This window comes from Bactrocera neohumeralis, chromosome 5 (assembly GCF_024586455.1).
Source record: "Bactrocera neohumeralis isolate Rockhampton chromosome 5, APGP_CSIRO_Bneo_wtdbg2-racon-allhic-juicebox.fasta_v2, whole genome shotgun sequence".
In the NCBI taxonomy this organism is placed as follows: domain Eukaryota; kingdom Metazoa; phylum Arthropoda; class Insecta; order Diptera; family Tephritidae; genus Bactrocera; species Bactrocera neohumeralis.
This window is the reverse complement of record NC_065922.1, coordinates 54,318,874-54,343,858: the sequence shown is the minus strand read 5'-3', so window position 1 is coordinate 54,343,858 and position 24,985 is coordinate 54,318,874. Positions and strand designations below refer to the sequence as shown.

The 24,985-nt window shown below is 34.9% G+C and overlaps 1 protein-coding gene across 2 annotated transcripts in view; it reads left to right on the top strand.

Moving 5' to 3' along the window:
* Nucleotides 1-24,985, top strand: part of LOC126758404 (myc protein) — a 58,754-nt gene that overhangs the window by 7,530 nt on the left and 26,239 nt on the right. Inside the window, exons 1-2 of one of the 2 annotated variants that reach the window (XM_050472662.1) lie at nucleotides 5,040-6,979; nucleotides 12,138-13,600. In XM_050472662.1, the coding sequence (XP_050328619.1) occupies nucleotides 12,286-13,600 (1,315 nt within the window). In that variant the 5' untranslated portion in view covers nucleotides 5,040-6,979; nucleotides 12,138-12,285. Of the gene's footprint in view, nucleotides 1-5,039; nucleotides 6,980-12,137; nucleotides 13,601-24,985 lie in introns of those variants that run through there. The other variant, XM_050472663.1, reaches the window with a different exon arrangement.

The following is a 24,985-nucleotide window of genomic DNA, read 5'->3' as shown; positions in this document are numbered from 1 at the left end:
TACCCCAGTTTTCTCTTAATTTTTCTATACATTTTTATTTATGCCAGTTGTTTGTTCGATTCACTACTGTCATTTCGTTTCTATTTTCCTATATTATTTCTCTTGATTTGTACCAGTTGTTGCATTGGCTCGCTACTCCTCCCATTTTTTCTTTATGTAATTGTTTTTATTTATACCAGTTGTTTTTTGTTCGATTCGCTAGTCTTCAAAGTTTGTCAAATCGAAACAGCTTTTTTTAAGCTATAAATTTAATTTTGCATATTTGTCTATCAATCATCAATTTCCTCACAAAATGTCATTGCTAGTACATGATGAGTTGCAAGTGGTGATTTCACAATATCAGAGCTTTGCAAATAAGTGAAATTATCACTGAGAACATATACACATATACATACTTATGTTCATACATATGCACTTGTATTCTGGAATTATAAATATGAATGAATAAAATGCACTTTGCCTTGTATTGCACTGAGAATTTCGCCACAAAGTGCACAACAATTATTTCGAATGCAAGCATGCACGCACAAATACAGACAAACATGACAGCAGATGCATATGAGTAACTGTTTTTGTTTACTTTCTCTGTCAAGCGTGCGAGTATTAGACTGTAAAGTGGCATCGAAATAAATATGTATACTACGTTTAACGTTAACTGATAAACTAATATCGCATGTCAACAATCATTAGGAATCATATATACAAGTATATGTATGTACATATGTATGTATGTATATAGTACCTCTGACGAATGTGAGTAGTAGAGTGAATTTATCAATATTCCATAATTGGTGAGTTTAAGCTAATTTTGGTATAATAATCATAAAAATCAAAAATAATTTTTGTATTATTACAATATTATGACGATCTTTTCAAATACAATCGGTGAGCGTTTCTGTAGGGTAAATACGTTGGTGTTAGCCTTAAATTTGAATTTAATTAGAAGATTTGTCTTCATGACCGATGTATATATGTACATAGGTATGTATGTTTATGGAAGCCATATATAAGCAAAGGGACTAAAATCATTATTAATACACACAGTGGGGGACTTTGGTATATCCGGGTGTAAAATTTAATGTCTCTGACCATAAAATGCTATGTGTAATGAGTGGAGTTATAATCCGATTTCATCCATTTTCACAATGTTTATCAAAAACGCAAACCTACGAGTAGTACAAAGCCTTCAAAGACGGTCGAGAGGTCGTTGAAGACTTGCATCGTTCTGGACGACTTTCGACCTCTTCAACGGTATTTGCAAATAGTCAGGCAAGTGTTAGAGAGATGGCAAGAGATCTCGATATCTCTCGCGAGGCCGTTCGAATGATTCTGGTGGATATTTTGGGTATGAAACGCGTTCTTGCTCTACTCGTCCCGATAAAGCTGAATTTTTCTCTAACAGAGTACCGTAAAGTCTCTTTGGACATGCTTGATCGTGCGAATTCCGATCCCACATTCATGGAGAGCATTATAACTGCCGATTAGAGACATGCATTTATGACTTTGACATGCAAACAAGTCGAAATCATCGGAATAAAGGGAAAAAAACAAGCTGAAAAAAACCACGCCAAAGCCTCTAAAAAATCAAGATGAAGCTCATTTTTTTTCGATATTCGTAGTTTGTTCATGAAGTTGTTTCGGAGGTACAGACGGTCAATAAGGAGTTCTATTTGACCGTCTTCAGGCGTTTGTGTAAAAACATTTGTCAAAAACGACCGGAATAGTGGAAGAACAATTCATGGACTATTCACAATGATTATGCACCATCGCATCGAGCCACGATTGTGACCGAATTTAAAGCCAAAAACGCAATAAATACCATCTGTATTCACAAGACTTGGCTCCGTGTAATTTTTTCTTGTTTCCCAAACTGAAATTGCCGCTCCGTGGATCCCATTTTCAGTTGATCGAAAAGTTAAAACAAAATTCGCTGAAAAGCTGAAGGCAATCCCAAATTTTTCTCCAAGCAATGACCTACGATAAAAATAATCAAACATTGTCAAAATAACAGCGTTTAAAAAAATTTAATTTTACCCAAAATTTTTGTTGCTTCTAGGTAGGTAGGTAGGTAGGAGTGCAGCCCTATCGGGCTCAATTAGCACTTGATGTGCCATTTTGATACACTATTCGTAGAACCACCTGTATCTGCTATTACGTTTCACCTTCTCTCTCAAACCATTTTGAGGTTTCGATGAAACTACTTATGTCCGATATGCTTTTGGTGGAAATCCATTCAAGATTTGGTGCTTGGTGGATTCCGAGTGTTTTGTGTCGGATCTGTGCTAGAGCTGGGCATTCGCAGAGAAAGTGGAAAATTGTTTCCTTGTTCCCTGCTACTCCGCAGCCACGGCAGATATCGTTGTAGGGCAATCCCATTTTGGACGCATGTTCCCCAAATGGCCAGTGCCCTGTTGTGGTAGCTGTTATTCTGTAAATACTTTTTCTTGACCTATTTAATAAATCATTTGTTCTTTTCCTGTCATATGTTGGCCATAATTGTTTAGTTATGACGCATTTTGTAATGTTTTTCCACCTGTTGTTTGCAATTTGCTGAAATTGTCTATTGATCTCTCCTTTTATCGATCCTAGCGGGCTTGGTATTAGCTCCGCCTCGGATTCATTGAGGAAAGCTCCTGCCTTTGCCAACTCGTCTGCTTTTTCGTTACCGAAAAAGTTCCTGTGTCCGGGAACCCAGATCAAGTTTAGCTGGAGCTTGTCTTTTATTGAGCTTAGTGCTCTCTTGCAGCTGTGAACTATACTGGAATTTGTCATGGGTGAAGACAATGCCAGGAGGGCCGCCTGGCTGTCCGTAAATATAGTTGCTTTATGTATATTTCCGTGGTTTTCTAATAGAACCTCGCAGGCTTTTTCTATGCCTAGTACTTCTGCTTGGAAGATGCTAGCCGAGTTCGGTAGGCGTATAGAGAGAGATATGCCTAGATCAGCGGAGAATACCCCCGTGCCCACTCCGCAGTCCATTTTGGACCCGTCGGTATAGACTGAGGTGGTATCTTCCTCTACTATTGAACCTCTTCTCCATTCTCGTCTAGATGGTATCCTCACCTGGAAGTGTCTACTGAAATCCAGCTTTGGGAGAATGTAGTCTGATTTGTTAATAGTGAACTTGTTTAGAATTACACTATGTCCGTAGTTCAGCTGTTTCCAACCTCCCAATTCTTCTTCTTCTAAATATATAATAAAAATTGAACTTAAAAGTAGGCTAGGTATCATATCAATTTTTTAGGTGATCCATCTGTAAAATTTAGACGAATTGTTCTCTTCACCTTCTCAACTTTACAAAAATTATACGCTCGGGAGTTGTCGCACTTTTACTAAATTAACAATACCGTTATAGGGCATGTTTAATACCCTTCTTTATTGATTTCTAGACCATAGCAAAGTGTTGTGACAAGCAATGTAAAAACCAAGTTTTTCCGAGATAGCGTACATATTTCAGGTGGTACGCACAATAAGTCTAGTTTTGACGGACCGCAGACAATACATTCGCTTTAATTAACAAAATATTTGAAAATCATAGCGCAAACGCTTATATCCCTTAAATGTATCACAAACCGACGACATTGGGAACTGAAATAAAGTCCGTCCCACAAGTGTCGGATTTTCCTGCTGGGCTGTGTAAATTGTGCACAAGTGCTCTGTCTCCGAATATTATGCATTTCGCTATGCACATTCACTACGGCCAAAGCAGCGTGAGAAATAGGTTTGTTTACAAATAAAACTCGTAATAGTGCAAGTCAAAACACAAATTGCAAAAAAATACTACAGACTTCAAAAGCGCATTTGCAGATAAACAATTAAATTTGTTTTGTTTCTTTGTGTAGAGGAAAATGCAAATCAAAACAAAACGGTAATAAGCCAAACTTGTTGGTGTTTGCCGGCAAAGCTGTAGCGAGAGCAAGCGCTCCAAGACCCTGATAAAAAAAAAAGCCATTTACTGAGCGATTTTGTTAAAGAGGGCAACGTGAGTTGAACCGGCAGCGTGTAGAAGAGTTTTTGAGCGCGCAAATTGAGTGGAAATTTGTTGAGCACACTGAAAATGCTCTCTTTGTTTAATTTTTTTTACTCGTACTCAAATTTTTAAATTTGATTTACTTGAATGGGAGTAGTATTGCTGAGTTTGGCAGGAGAAAAAGTATTCCTTTTGACAATAATTAAATTTTTCTCAAACCCCTTATGCATACCTACATATTGGGAATGTTCAGTTAAAAAACGTTAGTTTCTTGCCTATATTTTGCTTATTTAGAATTTTTTAACTTACTATGACTTTTTCTTTTTATATTAAGAGATGTAGATTAGACGCTTTCTTTTGTCAGCACATTTTGAACAATTATTATTGTAAGAAAATATTAAACGTCAATATTTTTTGTATTATATAAGGAAGAAAAAATACTCAAGAAATCAAAGATAACAGCAGCAAGTCCGCCTTGCTCATTCCATCCTTTACCATACGCCTTGCTTTTCGCTCATCAGCTCAAGTTATCAGTGTGGGATCAAGGGATTCAAAATATCATGCGTCTAAAAAATTATATATAAAATATATTTTTTAAATTAATTATAAATAATTAGTTTTTTTTGCTTTTAAATCATTCAGCAGTCATTATTGAGGAGTTTTATAGCAGAAAATACATACTAGTTTCTATTACACAAACATATTTCGATTTCATTAACAGCAACAGCTTAATGACATTGCCACCCTGCCATTGAGCATAAAACAAAAAATATTTTATATTGAATTAAGCTAAATTTTAAAGTTGTTCAATTTTTGTTTAAAGAGTAATTTTTAAACGAGAGTAGCATACCGAATAAACACCAAAAGTCTACGACATACTTACACATACATATGTATGTAAGTACACGTACATTACAGCGCTTGTACAAGATATCATACTCGCGTCGAAAAACGCTCTCCTAAAAAGTATCACTATTCTCTCATCTACTCATTTGCCGATTTTCCGTGTTCAGGCGGGGTAATAAAGACACAAAACACTCTATGAACGTTCTTCATTCGTTCGTACGCTTTGAGCCTGTTCGCCGCGTTTATGCGTCGTGTGGTTTAGCCGTTGCTGTAACAGCTGTCACCGCTATCATCGCTCTACCCGTGGGTATTTGTTTTGCGTCGTTCTGACTTCAATTTCATTTTGAAAGCGAAAGACGATGGTCAAAAAATTCTTGTAGCAAAATTTGCCAAGAAACGTTCGTCAGTCAAACTACCTACAACTATAGCCAGATATATAGTATACCCGAGTGGTGTTGTGAAAATTATAAAAATTCATAAGAGAATTTTTTTGAGGCGGTTATGCTAATATACCACCATTATATAACAACAACTACAACTGAAATATTTTAAAACCAACGTTGGCATTCACAGTCAACATCATTCCACCACACAACCTGCAACGCAAAGAATATATTGCGCTCAAATCAAATCAAAATCGGAAATCGTGAAATAATTAATACAAAGTTTTTGTCCTTTTTTGCGTTTTTCTAAGCCAGTTAATAATCATAATTTTTTTGAACAATAAAATAGCAAGAAATTGCGTGTGTTAAGAAATTTGAAAATAAACGTGAAATTTACTTTTTTTTGGATCCCTTTGTTCAACAACGAACAAACAATAGCAGCAGCCAACTAAAGCGGAGTCAATAATTTCGTGCTTTTCCTGCAATCATCATTAAATAATGAAAATATATCCTCAGCGATATTGTGTACTTTCTCAACTGGAACTGGAAGTGGACTCTTTTTAATTAAATTGTGCAAGATTTGTTTTCTGTGCAAATACCAAAAAGAAAAAGCGCAATAGTCGAAATAAAAATACTTTCGACTAATTGCAAGAACTCAACTAAAAAATATCGTGAAATTGTTTTAAGTGCAGAAATTCAGTGAATAGCCTTTACAACGCAGGCAATTAAATTTCGTGCACAACTAAAAATATTTGAAACGTGATTTACCTATATAATTTCTGAGCGACAACACCAGCTAATTTAGCCGGCGAAGTCACAGCAAAAAATACAAAAAGCTGTGAGCAATTGTTGTCATGCATAGAGTTGAAAACAATACGAAATCATTAAAAATCACGAAAATTCGGAACTTTGCAAACAATAAACAAAAGAAGAAACTCAGTGCTAATATACTCTTATTACACAATTTGTGTAACAGTTTTTGTGGGCAAAGTCTAAATGTGAATAAACAAATATTAAAATCAATAAACGTCGCGTACGACAATTTTAATTCCAAAAAACAACTCACAAGAATATTTACGGCAACAAGTCTATTTACGAAAGTCGACTTAAATATTGTTGTTTTACCTGCTTTGCGCATAGAGTGAGACCTTGAAAGGCATTTAACTAACAGCAAAATAGCTTGGAATATAAAACTACGAAAAATAGTTGAATAGAGGAAAAAAGAGGGAAGAACCGCTACTATTAAGCCGAAGTCGTCCTCCTCTTCATCCAAAACAATTCAACGCAAATTCCAGTAGAGCCATTTGTGGTGAGCTAAAAACACAAGCACAAAAGGCAGAGGCTAAGCAAAAGCCAAATTCTAGAAGGAAAAATAGCAACGCGAACCTACCTTCCAAGATTGTGCGGGGTAGGCAAACGCTCGTTCAGACAACACTACGCCAGCAAAGGTCAAAGTGACAGTAAACGGGAATAGAGTGTTTAATCGCTTCCTGTCGCCCAAGCAGCGCGTACTATTTTTTAATTGTTATCCCTGACGAGTGCAAAAGGCGCGAAAAACATTTCGTTTCGAAATAAGTGTATTTGACTAAATAGAAAAAATTATAATAACTTACGCCTATTTGGTTGATAAATTTGAAAAGTGTAAAATAAATTTAAAAACCACTTGACAAGGTGGACAACATTGAAAGGACGATCGAAGTTGCAAAACACTTACCTGTCCTCCACTACTAATTACTTTTTTTTACAACAAAAAAAGGATTTTTACAACAATTGAGCAGAGGTAAAGTGAATTTTTATTTTACAAAATATATACATGTTTTTAAACATTAGATATATAAATAATTTAATCACAATTTCATTGAAATTTTGCTTCATCAAAAATTAATTGTATAAAATCAATTTCAAGTTGTCTTTGAAAGCAACTTTTAACATCTCTGCTGCTTACTCCAATAAACGCAGTGTCTGGCCATTGTTCTGTTAAAGTTACCGGTACATTTTTTGTTTTACTGCTCCTTCTCACCTGCCATTGTTCACATAAGTATGACATCTTTCATAAGTCAATACATAACTAGTAATAAATAACGGTGCTATTTTAAGTTTATTTTTTCCTTTGTCCCTTTTGAAAATGCAATCATTGAATAAATTAAATAATATTAATTTTTTTTGCATGAATTTTTACAAAAAAATATTTTTAATTATTTAAATTAGATAATTTAAAGAAAAAAGTAATATTCATTCTAGATTTTTTCTTCGAATATAGGATATTAATAATTTTCTTAGCAATTAAAAAAATAATTATAGTAAATTAATTTTAAAAAAATATTATAGTTATTTAATTAAAAAAATTATTATTTTTAATTAAAAATATAATTTTAACTTTTAAATAAAATTAAGAAAATTTAATTAATTAAAAAAATGTGTTAATAAATATAATTTTTTTAATTAATTCTACTTTTTTAGTTAATTTATTTATAATTATTTTTTTAATTGCCGAGAAAATTTATTTATAATTACAAGTTTTACAAGTTTTTTTTTAATTAATTATTAATTTTTTTGTACTAAGTTGGATATATTTTTTTATTAATTACAATTATTTTTACAGTAATGTCATATAACTGTCACCTAAAACTCACAACCAATTTTTTATACGTGTATGGCAACAGCAATAATTTTTTGCGCCAACATTATCATTTCGACGTACTTTTATTATTTATTTACCTATGTATGTACATACATACATACATATGTACATGCATAGATAAACACATATAGAATGTTACTGTTATTTTGCGCATTCCTTCCACATGCAAATTTATATGGACAGCAGCAACAATAACAATGAAAACATTGCCGATGACGTGGGCTGTCAATTTGCAATTTCGCTTTGGGTGGCTGTAGTGTTGTAGGCGTAATTGCACAATAAGACGCTGCTTTCTGGGTGCCGCTGCGTTCCAATTACAATTTCTGTGAACTTGCAGTTACAGCTGTGGCATCAGTTTTTTGCTTCAAGAGCGGGAAGTGCATTTAGGTGCATAGATTTGCTTGTATTTGTTTATCTTGATGACGCAGCGTTGCAATTTTATTTTTTCATGGAAATCGCCATAGCTTAAATAAGATATGAATGAGTAATTTAACAACTGGATTTATTTCTGTATAACGTTAAATATCATTTATTTTTTTTTAAATGCTGCGCAATAAATTTATAGCGTTTGCTAACATTGTTGATATCTCAAGTTTTGTATGTACGAGCGAAATGTTGTTCTTTTGCGCAGCGCATACACAAATGTTGTTTGTCTACAAGCTTATTCTACATACATACTTACATACATATGTATGTATATGGACTCCTGCGGTATATTCTTGGAATTTCGCAATTTGTCATCAATTTTGAAATACATACATACATAAGTATCTCTGTGTGTGGCTATTTTGCATTAGAACTTTCATTATTAGCGCTTGAATATCAATTAGATATGTATATTCATTTTAGCAAATTTGTATTTCTTATGCAAAAAGAACTTTTGTACATTATAGTCTATTATATAAAACGCAGTCTTGGTGAATGTTTCGCATAAATGGCGTATTTGCAAAAATAATTTAGCACTTTTTACCGAGTCCCCGCAACATTCACTACAGCTGTGCATTTATTTACAATTTAATTGCACAGTTATCAGCTTACAGGGTAGTGCCAGACTTTCATTTTTCATGGTTATTTATGATTTGCGCATAGAATGCAATTAACGTTTTATGCATTTTCTGTTAGATTTTTTATGTATTTACATAAGTATTTTTTATTCAGTAGTAATTGTAGGGTACAGTTTGTTTTTAATATAAATTATAAAATAAAAATATTAAAAAAATAGTAAAAAATAACACGATAGCAATTTTTTATATAAAATAAAAAAAGTCGAAGAACAATTGACGAGTTCTTAATATAAAATTAAAAATGTATAAAATCAAATTTTATTATTAATTTTCTTTGGTTTTAAACACATAAAAAATAAAAAAAAAAAAATAAAAAAAAATTTACGAGTTTTAAATATAAAATAAAAATATGCATATGTATGTAAATATAAGAAGAAACTTTTATTATTTTTTTTGTTTTTGAAAGACGATAGTAGTTTTTTTTATAATGTATAAACAAAAATTGAAAAATAAAAAAATAATATTTTTTTACCTTCATATTTTTATAAAAATATTTAAATATAAAAAATATAATTTTTTAACTTTATTTTTTTTTATGAATATAATTAAATATAAGAAGTAATTATTTTTAACTTATTTTTATTTTATATAAATATTCAAATATAAAAAATACAATTTTCAACCTTATTCGTACAGTAAAATTTCCTTTGAATAACTAATAATTTTTATCTGATTTACATTATTTGTGACTTCAATTAAATATAATTTTTCTCTAAATATTTTTATTACTTAATTATTATTATTTAATATTAACTGTATGGCTTTCTGTGAAATATATAATATTAGCTATAAATGCAAACATTCCTTATAAGCAATTTTAATGCAATTATTCCAAACAACCCTGCCGCTGCTTGCTTTTGCACTTTGCACATGCCACGCAAGTGTCAAAACAGTCTACCTCTACCGGCCGGCAACCTGGCTGATTAGCGCTCATTTTTTACGCCAAACATGAAATCAACATTTCTGCGAACGTCGAGTGCCGGTTGTGTTTATGTGCAAAAGAAATAAAATAAAATGAAAAAAATATGTCATACTTTTCGCATGCATCAATTGCCTTCAAGTTTCGGTGCTCTCACTTGCCTACATTTTATATCGTGTATTTGCTGGCTGCTGATTTCTGTGCGCCTAATCGTTGTGCACGCATACTTATACAAAGTTTTCTATATAATTAATTTTTTTTGTTTATTACTCAACCTTACCGACTTCCTGGTTGTTGATAACGAACGCTTCATTCATAAAATCGTCAATCATAATAAGCCCATTGGACTAGTTTTTGTTGCTGTAATTTACATTGCATTTGTCACTCGTTCTCTTGTGCTGCAAATAAACAAAGTGGAGCACCTGCAAGTCATAAACGTTAAAACAAAAATATTTAATCTGCCTGCTCCTCTATTGTTGTATGTATTTGCTAATGCAATACTTGTAGATATTTTGTTGTTGCACTTATCGATTTATCGCGCATTTCGCCGAATCATACTCGCACGCCGCCGCGTTTGTCGCTTACGACACAAATAGGATTTTGTTCTGAATTGTGCGCGATCAAAACAAACGGCAGAGAAAATATGGCGGTGCGCTTGCCAGTTGCAGCAAGTGTTATAAATAACACACAATGAAAATGAAAATGAAAATAAAACAACTACGACGTGTTGAAGAATGCTGAAAAGGAAATCTAGTCGAAATAATTGCACTTCTTGATTTTGGTATAAGCAACCGTGTCAGTTCGCCACCCGGCACTCAGTGCAAACTGATTTAATCACCAGTTAGCTAGCTAGCTGACCAATTAGTGTTGATGTGCTTGTGGTGGCGCGCAGTTGTTGCAAACTTTTTTGGTTATTGCAAAAACAACACTAAAAGCGTTTAATATACTACAACTATTTACGGCATTTTATCTACTATTTATAATGGACATAAATTGCGCACTCATTGATTTTAAGAAATGTGCACTTATTTTGCAATACATATTCACAAGTTCGAATAATTGTATGATTTATAGTATGTTTGTATGTATTTTGAGGCGCTTTGCTTGTTCGCTGATTGATGGCGTTTATTAATTGACGATTTGATTACCGTTTCGCAGTTTGGCACATAGTAACTGGTTTGTGTGGCGCCACTTGAAAAAGTATGACTGAAGCGTTGAACACACTTCCCGCCACTGAAACTAATCACTTGTTAGGTATTTCAAGATAGTTTGGGTTTTTTCCCAATCTTATTGCCAAGTTAAGATAGTGTTGCAAAAAAAAGTGTACAGTGTCGTTACAACCCTGCAGGCAACAATATAAAATCTAAAGTTTTTAAGAATCTAAAAAGTGATTGGTAGGTTATGTATTATTTGTAGTATATTTTTAACTGACAGTTTGATATTGTTTTCTGTTCAAAAAATGTTCAGATTAATGCAATGTTATTTCCTGCGGGGTATTTGCCTACCGGCTTTAAGGCTTACCATTATTTACTAGTGCCACATTTATTGGCTTTATCTAGCACTCACATGCACATAGTCGTGATTGCTGTAATTATCAAGTCACACTTTTCCAACACACCTTCATTTGGCATAAAATGTACGCAGTTGTTTACGTAATATACCCTAGAGGGGATTTTATTTATATTCATTTATTTATTTCGTGGAATTTCAAAGCTGATTCACACTAAATTGTCACTATCTAATATTTGTTTAATAGCATGTATCAATATTCTCACATAGCTCAGATAAAGAAAATATGTATGTAAACAAATAGTGATCGATAGCAGGGAGTTACAATTCGAAATATAAGCTTTAAGAAAATTGTTACATCCAAGAATTTTCCTTATAAATGTGAAGACTAATAAAAGAGTTCAGCGTTTATTGTTCGTAAAAGTTTTTTCAAATAAGTAAGCTTTCAGTGAAAGCTCAAGACCTTTTTAGTGAAAGCTCAGCCTAGATTGTATATAAAATATATTTATTTGCATATAAAAAATCTTTCAGTGAAAGCTCAACGTATAATAAAAGCTAAACAAATTTTGTAGTGAAAGCTCAGCCTAGATTGTATGTTAAAGATAATTATTTTTATATGAGAAAGCTGCCAATGAAAGCTCAGCATGTTTTGTGTTGAAAGCTCAACAAATTTTGTAGTGAAATAAAAGCTCTGCCTATATTTAAGCATAAGCACTTTTGGTTTAAATTTTATTACATTGAAATAAAAGCTTAAGTCTAAGACAGCTTTCCACAGGAAACTGATATTTTCTTTCTCTCTTTTCAGCTCGCTTACTTGCTCTACAAATCGTAAGTCAACATATTCTACCTCCAAGGTGTATTCGACAAGCAGTAAAATTCTACCGCAACGAGTACAAGAACCAGAAATTTTCGACACCATTTTTGATTTTGAACCATTTGATAACGAATCAAAAATGGCCAAAATTTGCAACACATTTGGCACCTCACCACTTTTGGGTGGCCTTTACCTGGCCGAACATTCGGAGGACTACTCAATCATACGTCCCGATCCCAGTGAATTATTCGAGGATCTAATACCCGTTTGGGGCAATAGCATTTGGGGTGACATACAGAAAATGGATAACGGTAATGATTTGCCCATCAGCGGTACACCCGATTACTGTTCATTCAAGAATGAGATACGTAACGGCGATTGCATGTGGTCCGGCCAATCGCAGACAGAGTTGAGCACCTCGGCCACCTCGACAGGTAGCGACTTGCAAGTGACACGCGCAGTACCGTTATCGGCCGTCACCGCCAAGCCGGCACAATTGCCAGCACCAACTGTTGTTGTTGCCAACAATAATAAACATAAAATGCAGGCCGCACAAAAGCCAGCACAGCAACAACAATATGTTGAGGTAAAGCGCGAAGTCAAAATGGAACCGAGCGATGATTACGAAAAACAATTGCAACAACATAGCATACCAAATGTACGCAATGCCACAACAACGTCACAACAACAGTCGTCGTCGGCACAAAGTATGCAACATATACCGCCTGGTACATCGTTGCTGCGTAAATCCAATGTGTCGCAACAACAGCTGCAACAACAACAGCGCAAATTGCAAAAACATCAACAATTGCAACATAAACTCTCCACATTACATTTGTCGGCCGGCGCCAACACTATCAACAACAACAACAACAAATCTAACACACTCAACAACAATAATAGCGGTGTTGTAACAGCCTTCGACACCATGGCCTACGAGCTGCCAGAAACTCCACCATCCCTCGATGACGAAGCCACCGATTTCAAACAGACCAACATTGATTTGCGCGCCTGCATGATGGGCAGCAATAATATCTCACTGAATGCCGGCATCATCGATAACATTAGCAAAGAATTACAGGACACGAGTAAGGATAAAATCAATACACGTCTCACCTCTGATCATCCCGACATACATGAAGTGCTCGATGTTATCATGCGCGATGAACACAAATCCGTTATGTACTCGAATAAAATGGCAACCTCCTCCGATTGTGAGTCGGATGAGGATGAAGAGAGCACCGCCAATTCTGGTTATGGTTCAGCGTCGTCATTGCTCGACGGTGAACTGTCATACGGACGCACATCGCCGGTACCGAGTCAAGCCTCCAGCCAAACGAGTATGAACCACCTGCACGCTACACAAGCACACTGTCACAGCGATCACAGTTACACGCGCTGCAAAGAAGGCATGGACGATCTATCAAGCTCGGCGTTTACACCCTCCGATTCCGGTAAGTTTACAGCACAAAGCAATCATTTTTCTAGAATTAGTGTGTATTAGTAAAGCAGCTGAGTTTATTTGCAAAAAAAAATGCGAAAAGTTGGCAAGCGCTTGCTGTCAGCTGACCGACCCATCCAATTGTAAACACAGTGTTTGGGCATAATTTCACCACAATGTGAAATGACGTTTGTAGTTGGCGCCCACGTGACTCGGCGCTTTGTTTGAACCCAAGCGCCATAAAACAGGTTGTAGCTGGTAATCGAATACTTCAAAGCCTATATAATATTGTTTCATGTGCCAGCACTTCATATAGTATATTTAGTATTTTTTTATTTTTTTTGTTTCGCACTTTTCGCGCAGTCATTTAACAGTTTTTTGAACTCGCCAAAGTAGTTCACACTGCTGCCGCAATTGCAGCTAACTGCGATTTCATTTCCACGCTACTCAAGTTTTGCACTTCCGCGCTCAAGTGTGTCTACACACATACATATGTATGTAGATGTGTGTGTTTATGTGCTAAAATATCAGTTGGAAACAATCAGCTTACCGCCGCCCACTTTGTGCCGCCCATTTACTATCAAGTGACGGCAGCAATTGCCACTTGGCAGTTGCTCGCTAGTTGAGAAAGTTGGCGCCACAGCACGTTGCATATTCACACATATGCACATATATATGTATGTGTGCATGTAGCTGGAAAAATCAATACCAAAATACTATTAAAATGTTGGCCAACTGTCGTAAGACACCCACACTCACTCACATGTGTATGTTCGTATGTATGCGTGTAGCCGAGGCAATGGCTTGCGCCACAAGGCCGATCATACAACTACAGTTTTCTTTATGTACATATGTAAATAGTTTTTACGTTATATCAGTATGTGCTTACTCGTAAATAGTTTATAGGCGCAAAAAAAAAAATTCAAAAGTGTTTTGTTGTTGCTGCGAATTTTGTAGGCTTCTTTTTCGCGCCCACTTTTACGCCGCTGTGCAGCATTTGGAAGATTTTTTTCTCTATATATGTACATACACATTCCTGCCATATAAGGCTATCAGCGCGCGCTCTTCGCCGTCATTATCATATCCTTTGAATTATTGCGTGCGATTTTTACCGTTTTGTTATTGTTATTTTTGCTTGTTATGCTTTAGTTTCGAGAATTTTCCTTATTTGGCCCTATGTCAAAGTACTATGTACATAGTGGGCCGCTGCTCTCCTGCATACATCGCGCGGACGAGCGCTCTTCTCTACTGGGTGTGTTCACTTGGCGCGCAAATGGAGCTTGCGCAGTGCTGATGCGCGTCAAATGAGTACATACTAATTTTATTTATGCAAAGCTAAATAGTATTCTATGCACATATGTACATATATTTTCGGTTGTGGAAATTTCGGCTTTTGCTCTGTGCCGCAGTGATGAGTAACACCACATTTTGTGTGTGTGTGTTTGTAATATGCATGAAAGCATATATTGCCGGTTGCAAGCAAAAAAATAAGGTAAAAAACATCACATAGTGGCAACACCCTTTTTTGACTGCTAGCGCTCTTTTAAAGCAGCTTTAAAGCTTTTAAATTTATAATTTATTAAAAATACTTACAATTGCTAATATTTAACTTAAATAAAAAAACTAGGTATATAAAAAATTAAATTAAAGTTGAACAATTGAAATTAAATTTAAAAAAACATTAAATTTATTAAAAACATTATATTAAACATAAAAAAAGTTTAATTTATACAAAATTAAATTAAAAAAAAAACATTAAGAAAATTAAGAAAAATTAAAAAAATAATTAAAAAAATTAATTAAATAAAAAACAAGCTATCACTTTTCTCCAACTTCTAAGCATAAATTTCCAGTTTTTCATAACTACTCTCTTCAACACTTCACTCTAATCACGTGTGTGTACCTCAGCTGGCGGGAGCGCATTTGGCGTGCATTTTTACGCGACACGCCAGCTTAACCAGCTCTACCAGCGCCCGGCTTAAACGACAACACTTCAGGCGTTGCAAGTACACTACGGGCTGACCATTTACCATGACGACTGACACTGCCTGATAATGGTGGTCGCCAGTGTACCCCTCCCCCCTTTTCACTTGCCTGTGATTCTATCTGTCTGTGTTACTTTTTTCGCTATACTTCACAATTTATTTGCTATCTGGGCGTACGTAGTAAATCCGTAATGTACCCACTTGAAATTCTCTTCCATTATGTTGCAAGTCTGCACTATGTGGCAAGTATGTAAGTATATGGAACAGCCCATACAAATATCAACGCCATAGTGGCTTTAGCTGTAGGAAGTAGGTAATGTTGCAAATAGTGGCGGTTAGTGTGTTGCAAGTGTGTGCCTGTGTGTGTGTGTGTAAGTACTTGGCGGCAGACGTGCCAAGTGCATTGCACTTGCTGACTGACTGACTGCCTGGCTGAAACGGGTCGTTTGGCTTTTATGCGCAGTGCTGTTGACTGCATCTGTTTGTACGGCATGCTCCTCTTCCTTTGCTGCTTTTAAGTGCAAAATGTTGCATGCAACACGAGTTGTGGCTGGCGAAATAATGCGCTGCTTGTTTCGGTTAACTAGAAAATTATACAATTCATAAAATTATGTAACATTAAAATTAAGTCTTACAACAACAACAAAATTTGAGGTTGATTTTTTAAATATATTGAAGTGTTAAGTTTTGTAGAAAGATATGTGTTCATAAAGTCTTAAGGGAAAATACAGTTCGTTGTTTCAGGGTGATTGTAGAATAATGTTGAGTTCACTTTAAGTAAATATTAGTTAAAAACAGAAAACTTAATAAATTAAAAAAAATTATAGTATTTTTAACTTTTCATAGTTTTTTGGGGTTTTTATATTTATAATTTTTTTTTTATTTTTTTCCAGTTTTATTTTTATACTTTTTTAATTTTTCTATTTTTCTATTTCTTATTTTATTTTATTATACATTTTTTTATTGTTATTTTATTATATATTTTATCTTTTATCTGCTTGGTAAAACATTTTGTCAAATTATTAATTTTTTTATAAAAAAGAACTACAATTTCAAATAAAATGTATATTTATTTGTTATATTTTTTATTTCATTATTTTTTATACTTATAATACTTTTAAAACTTCTTTTTATTTTTATTTATTTTAATTTTTTCACGTATATTTCTTATTTTATATTTTTTGAAATTTTTTTATTGTTTTAATTTAGTTTTTTTTGTTTAAATTTGTTTCCATCTAAATTTTTTTATATTCCTTTTTTCTTTTAAATATTTGCTGTACATTAAAAATTTTTTTTTTTATTTTACTACAAAAAAGTTTTTTTTTAAACTTACCTTCCATACAGTGTGTATAGTATTTTGTCTAGCCGGCAGCTCACACACACGCATTGCCTTTGCCTTTATCAACCTACATCAATATTTTTTTAAGTATGTAGCTCACACCCGCCCGCTGTCGCGCTCAAGTAACGGTAAAATTGAAATTGCGCGCATTTAGCGCTTATCAGATACTCAGAAAAAGCATAAGCGCCGCACATACCGACAAACTGGCATGAGAGCGCGCGTGGACAAGCGCATCACAAAAGCAGTAAGTACAAGTATGTATGTATGTAAAACGCCCAGTGGAGACGAATGCAAGCTACGAGTGGCTGTCTGTCTGCACGCGTTATCATCATGCCGGCGGCGCCCACGTTGGCGTTAACGTCCGCAGCGACTACGCCTACATTGTAATGTAGTGCTCAGAGCAACAGTCACTTTGTCAGTATAATGCAGAAGCAAAATAAAAAAGTCTATGTGAAAACCGAACATCGTCTGTTGTACATCTGCATTCGTGGTTTTCTGTCGGTACATGCGCACTACCGGCCGGCGCTCCCGCACGCACGCTATCATACCTCCCCGCCATCATCGCGCGAACTACAACACTAACGCGCTCCCACACACGCGAAGCGCACTCGCATAAACGATTGCAATTCGGTGCAGTAGTGTGAGCTATGTACTCCATGCCAAACACACACACAATCACACGCGCTGGCATATACACAAAGCAAACACACAAGCGCTACTGGTTCGTACCAGACAGACAGACCGATATGAAGGAAACACGGTGCAAAAGAAGAAAACATGAAAATTAAATTGCAGTCTGTCGCGTATTGTGTGGAAGCGCGCGTTGGGGGTGCGGCGCGGTGGCGGCGCCTACTACTGCAGCGGAAGCTGTGTGACTTCTGGCTTTGTGCGCTTTGTTGCCGCTCGCTCACTCGCGCGCGCAGACTTTTTGCATATGTAAACACACTATGAGTATGTGTTTTGTGTGTTCAGTAGTTAGTAGTGTGCGTGCAATAGTTAGCGCGCACTGCAAGGGCGTTGGTGGGGTGTCGCAGCGCGCTGGGCACGTACAGAAATTGGCGCGAAAAATCATTCACAGAATTTGCGAACGTAAAACTTGAAATGTTTGTGGCATGGCATGGTTGCGCTTGTTGTTGTGTGTGTGGGCGCATAGTAGTAGTATGCGCTGATGCATAGTGCCACGCATACAGGTAAGCGCGCGCGTCGGATATGACTGCATGCAAAACGGGTAATTGCGCATAGTGTGTTGTAGGCCAGGCGTTTGCTGTGGGATATATATGATATGCTTGTGTGCGGAGTAGCGTTCTGTTATGTGAATGGCATTGGGTGTTTACTAGTAAAAACGAGCGCAAAAACTGCGTGAGTGGATGCTAGGTGGCACATACATAGAAACAAGTAAATTAATTTTTTTACTTTTTATTTAATATCTATTTTTAATTAGTTGCATTTTTTTGTGCGCAATGCGCTTACATACATATATTGTATAGTTGCACCCGCGCTCACACCGTTTCGACGCTGTGTTGCTAGGCACCGCATTTTATGCTGACCGCAACGCGCAATAAAAAGCAAAGCAAAAGCGGAGACATACAAGCCTCAAAGAACACGCAGCGCGTAGCATAAAACCGAAAAAGCATTAAAAAATATATATCCATATGTTTTCATGTATTTTATTATGGAAGTCACGGCAGCGCGTTGGCGTCGCAGTTTCCAAATTCAAAATGTTCCGGCATAGCGCCGTCGCCTGCGCCGTCTGCTGATGACGATCTCATTGATTAAGTTGGCGATTTCCGCAAAAAAATGATGGAAATAAACCAAATAAAGCAAAATGTACACACACAAACATACATATCTACAAATTTGTATGTGGCACACTCAACTGACGGCGGCTGTATGCTGCGCTAATTAGCGCGGCCGTGTATACGCCCCACATATCGCACTGAATCGCGTACAAACGCACGCACACATGCACAGCAAACATTTAGAACATTTGTAAATTTGTACAATTTGCACATTTGCCCATTCACACAACGGCTGAGATTCGAAAAAAATCTAAAAAAATAAACAAAATTGGCATGTGTTTGTATCAGTTTGTTTCTGTGCCTGTGTGTGTATGCGCGCTTCTTTTATTAATGTTAATTATGGGAATTTTTCATTGCTCAACTGCGCGCTTTTGCTGTTGTCCGTTTCTGACTCAGAGATTCTTCAAGTCCAATTCGCCGAAAAAGTGATAAAATGCCATATCGAGCAGGAACGCGGGATGTGTGGGTTTATGTGGACTATATGTACATATGCCTGGCAGACAAGCGCTTTTGTGTATGTATAAACATACATACATACATATATGTTAATAAGTAAATCACTACGTCGCCTGTTTGTAGTCTGCACGATTTTCATATGAAATTCAATCTTTTGGCGGATGCTGTTTGCATTTGTATGTGTTTGTATGTATGTACAAACATATGTGCCGCCACAGAATTTTGTGGGTGTATTTAATGTGTGCAACGTAACGTCGATTTCAAACTCGTCTGCTATTTAATTTTAATATTTTGCCTAATATTTGCCAATAATCACGAAAATAATGATTTTTTCTTTTTTCAAAAGTGAAACTGGTATATTTGCGTTGCTATTTATTCTAATTCGCGATCCATTTAAATTTCGCATACAACTTAATAAAATATGTGATTTTTATTAAATTTGACGTTATTTCGATTTTATTCAAAAATGCTTGCTTATATCATTTAAAATTAATATACACAAATTTTTTAAGTTTCGTGTTTTAAGTCAAAATTAATTTTAGTATACAATTTATTATATGAAATTATGTCATACTATGCTGTGCTATGTTATGTTGTGTAATGAATTTCTTTGTCATTTATATAATTTCATTTTCTTTATTTTTGTTTTAATTTTTTTAATCTTATTAATCTATTTTTTATTATTTTTTGTTTTAAAATTGTTTTTCAAAAAGCCTTTTTTGCCAGCTTTTAAAGCTTTTTATATCACACTCACACCTTACTGCCATTGCTGAATAATCGTATGAATCAAACTCTTAGAAATAGCAAAGGTGACTTCATGAAAAGTCATTTGTACGTGGCATTTGTAATTAACACTTATCGAGTGCCTACAAACGAACGTTTTAGTGGCGTTAATGATTCATTTGGCAGTAATAGGCGACTTTTTATAACGGCAGGTGAATTTCAAAGCGCTTAGCAAGCATGTTTTCAAGATAATTGAAAAATTTGTGTGACAGAATATTAAAAAAATGTATAAAGGAGACTTCTAAGTAGAAAAAAAATTAAAATTTTTGAAAAAAAAGATTTTTGAAAAAAAAAATTAAAAAAAAAATAAAAAATTTAAAAAACAAAATAAAAAATTTAAAAAACAAAATAAAAAAAATTGGAAAAAAATAAAAAATTTAGAAAACAAAATAAAAAAATTTTGAAAAAAGAGTTTTGGGAATAAAATTTGAAAAGAAAGTTTTAAAAAAATTTCAATGTCTTAAGAAATTTTTTGTAACTCACATTGTTATCTTAGTATTTATATGTACAAATGTTGAAAAAAATGCAGATAGGCGACTTTGAAGTACAACAAAATTAAAATTTTCTTTCTATACAATCTTTCAGTGCTTTAGGAAGTTTTCTGTAAGTCACATTGTTATCTCAGTGCTTATATGTATACATATCTGCACATGTGTCACTTATCATTTGATTTACAGTTTGTTAGCCATCTGCATGCTCGGCGCCATGCGCTTATCAAGCAAAGCCTCTTGAGAACTCAAGTGCCCTGTGGCCGCCTTCAGCCATTAGCTGGCTTAGATAGCAGGCTTAACAAAAGCGTCAGTATAAAAAATGTATATATAAACAGTATATGCCAAAGTTTAAAAATAATAATATACTTATATATTTCTGCTGTTCCACTTTTAATTATGATTTTCTAATTACTGTTGCGCACTTCACTTTATTTGAGTGAATTTTTTGTGGGCTCGTAAAATTGTGCGAACTTTGTACTAAATGCAAGGCACAGTGGTAAAGGAAGTTGTAATTAAAAAAAATTTAACTTATATAAATAAGAAACAAAACAAATATATATAAAAAATATTATTAATTATATAAAAAATAAAAAAAAAAATTAATAATAACACAAAAGTGAAAGAAAAGGAAAAAAAAAATTATATAAAAACTAAGTAAAAAGTTTAGCGTAAGCGTTGCGTGCGCCTTTGCGCACGTGTATCTCTGCTCCATATATAAATAGCGCCAGTTTGTTTCAGAAAAAACTCGCGAAATAATACATGAGTATTAAATAGTTTTTTTTTCATATTTCTTTTTCTTTTTTTATGGCGTGTACTTGTAAGTCCCAGCCGCTCCAAATGCGCACAAGCCCGCCAAATAACGCTGACTTTTACTTTTCGTTCCTCACTTTGTGTGGACAAAGCCCGGAAAAGTGTCTGTATGTATTTTTGTTTGCTACGCCAACTAGATTTCTACATTTCTACTGCCATTCTAACTATTTCGTTAGTACACACATATACACATATGCATACATATGTATATTAGTTATTTATTGTTTGTATTCATTTCGCTGGTGGTTTCGTGTGCGTTGTGATGGGAATGAACTCGTTCAAGGTCAGCACGCAAAAGGCGTGGCAATTAACATACGCACGCTCACGTTTAACCACACGCATTATACCAGCCAGCGATAACAACAACAACAGCCAATACATAAATAATATTAACAGCAGTATTAGGCTTAGGTGAGAGCTTCTTTTGCGTGGTACGCGGCTAAAACGCAAAAAGAAATGATAAAACAAAAGCAAACAATAATAATAATGTAAGAATGTAAGGAAATGGCTTCAATTAATTATGAATGCCAGGAACTTTCATTAAATCATTTTTAAATTGGAATCGAACTTGGTTGAAGGTGAAAATAAATATGCGATTAAGTGTAGGGAGGCACAGGCAAATAGGCGTATAAAATATGAAAAAAATTATTTAAAAAAAAAAATATAGTAAAAAAATACAAAAAAAAACTAAAAATAAAAAAATGTTTAATTTAAAAAAATATGAAACATTTAAAAAATAAAAAAATTGAAATAAAAAATTTTTTGAAGAAGTAAACAATTAAATAAAAAAATAAAATATATATAAAATAAAACCAAAAAAAATATTAAATAAAAAAAATTATAAATAAAATATTAGAAGTAAACAATTAAATATAAAAAAGCTGATAAAAAATTAAAAAAAAAATAAATAAAACTTTAAAATATCTATAAACATACAAAAATAATAAATAAAATATTAAAAAAGTAAAAAATTAATGACATGCTAGGAATGCATAAAAGTATTAGTCTTTTTTTCCCTCTAGCTAGTTTTATATATGTATGTATGTACATATGTACATATGTACATATGTATGCGCATATATAAATATATATGTATGTATATATAAATATAAATATATTTTTTTAATTTCCTAAGCATTTTTTTATGACTTCTCTCGGGTGCTCACACGCAATTGCGTGCGATGACGAGCATAAACTCTAAACAAAAAAAAATAATAAAGTAAAAATAATGTGATACAAATATGCATTTTCATGCGCTTAGTGTAAGGTTAACAACAACAATAACAAAAATCAAGCGTCAGCATAAATGTTTTTGGTCATAAACCGTTTTACTGCGGAAATTTCGATTGTTTAAATAGCTGCTCGCTTAGCAGTGACATCGCCACGTGAATCGTAAAAACTATTTGCAGCAAACATAAACATAAAAACAAACATTTACTTGTGCACACGCAAGCGGTTGCATGCTACCAAAAGCATTAATGAACTTGTTACACTATACAAATATTTTATAGTAAATTTAATACGCACACACATACATACATATGTACATAAGCTATGCCGAAAGACGCGCAACGCCACACTTGCTTGCTGAAATAACGCCTAGCAACATTGTTGCAAGCAGCAAAATCTATGTTGAATTTGCTTATTATTATTGTTGTTGTTTTATTAAATGCGCCTAATTTACAAATTCGTTTAAAAATTTCCAAATTTTGCACTTTACGCCAGTCATTTTTGCTTCCCACCACCTATCATACATATTTAAATACAGATATCGGTGTGTATACACATAACGCCCAACGTAGACTCACTCCCCACACACGTTTCCGTTCCGTCGTTCACACGACGCCACCGAACGTATTTTACTTGCACACGTGTAGCAATAAATTTCTACTTCAAGGTCGTGCGATAATAGCTAGCCACAACAGCAAGCAGCAAGCAAAATGCCAGCGCACCGAGCCGAACGCTGTTGGTGACGAGCGGAGCAGCAGCAGCAGCAGCAAGTATCTAGCTAGCAACCGGCGCGGCGCGATAGTCACAGCTTTTGTTAGCTAGCCAGCCAGTCAGCTAGCTGCCCAGCAACATGAGCGCTGTCTGGATACTAAGCGCGCATACATAAATTTCTGTATGTAGTCGGTCGTTAAACATTTCTAGTTATATATACACACATATGTATGTATATAAGTAGCTGCATATTTATATATTTTTGCGCATAGCGACGCTGATAGCGCGTTTGCTTGTGATGGCGTGAACGTGGACATTGTGAATTTCTCACAGAACGCTTGCGAATATACAGCGCGCAAAAGCTTTTATTGCGGTAAATATGTACTTGTAAGGCGTTGTGCAGACCTGACGCCACATCCTGCGTCTTTGCCGCGCACCTTTGTCGTATGTATACGCATGTCTATATGTTGTCGCGTCAGCAACAATTTATCGGCGACAGCAGGCGCTCACGACGCCACCAACAGCTTCTAGCAACCTTCTTGGCGCGCGCGCTGCCGCTCAAGCTGTATGCTTCGTTTACCTGTGTGCGTGTGTGTATGCGCGCTTGCTTCCCTTCCAAGTATAGAGATTTTGGCATATATATGTATGCATGGGCCCAGGCGTGCGAAAGCTCTTTTTTGCGTATAACAGCGCACTCTTTTTCCATATTAAAATGCCTATCAAGCGCTTACCTACTTTTCTCACTTTCAAATTTTTTTGTATATTTCTGCACGTAGTATTGAAATACTACGCATTTTCTTCGCCACGCTCACCTTTTCGCATGCTCGCATGCTGTTCTCTCGCCTAGTCGGCATATTTCGTTCAAAGCTCTCAATTTACACGAAAGCTCTATGTGTGTGTGTGTGTATTTGTTCTTATATACTATATATACTAAGCGAGTTTACAACCTGATACTCGTACAACTCGTAGTATTTATGCACTAGTTAATGCACTTGTAGTGCCGCGTAGTAGTTTAGTGTGATGAATTCCAGTCTGTTGCTAGCCATTCAGCGTTTTTTGTTTTTGCTGTCGTGGCGTATATTTGACTTGGCGCGCTTATCAAGCGCACTGTTATACATATTTACACACTCAAGATATATGACATGTTGTGGAAATTTTTTAAGCGAGTGTTTCTTTTTTGTCTGCTAGCGCGTAATGTTGCTGTGTACTGCCTTTCTACTAGACGCTGTGGGATTTGGCGGCTCAAGTGTTGCTGACACACCCAAGTATATACATATGTACATACATAAGTGGTAGTTTGCATACATATATAGTTGGATATTATATATTGTAAGTATATATAGGCAAAATTCTTTTTCGCCTTTTGCTGCAACATATTTGGCCACGCCTGTGCGCCTATGTATACAGGCGCGCGCTTTACTTTGGCAACATTGCCGGCATTTCGGTATATGTTGCAAGTCTAGCAATATATGTATTTATGGCCATAAATACGTAAATGGATGCTGCAATAAATGGCATTATGTTATTTGTTGTGTATGTTGTTATCCTTACCAAGCAACGTGTTGCTGCAACATTTGTTAGTATGTGATTGCATTTTTATTATCGCTCCATTGCCAGCTCAATGGTGTCATTGGCACCAGAATCACTAAAACAACAACAAATCAGTTCGTAACAACAACAACAATTTGTTGCAACAACAACAATTTTTGTTTAGAACAACAACAATTTTTTGGCAACAACAACCCCAATTTTTTGGGAGCAACAACATTTTTTTTTACAACAACAACCGTAAAT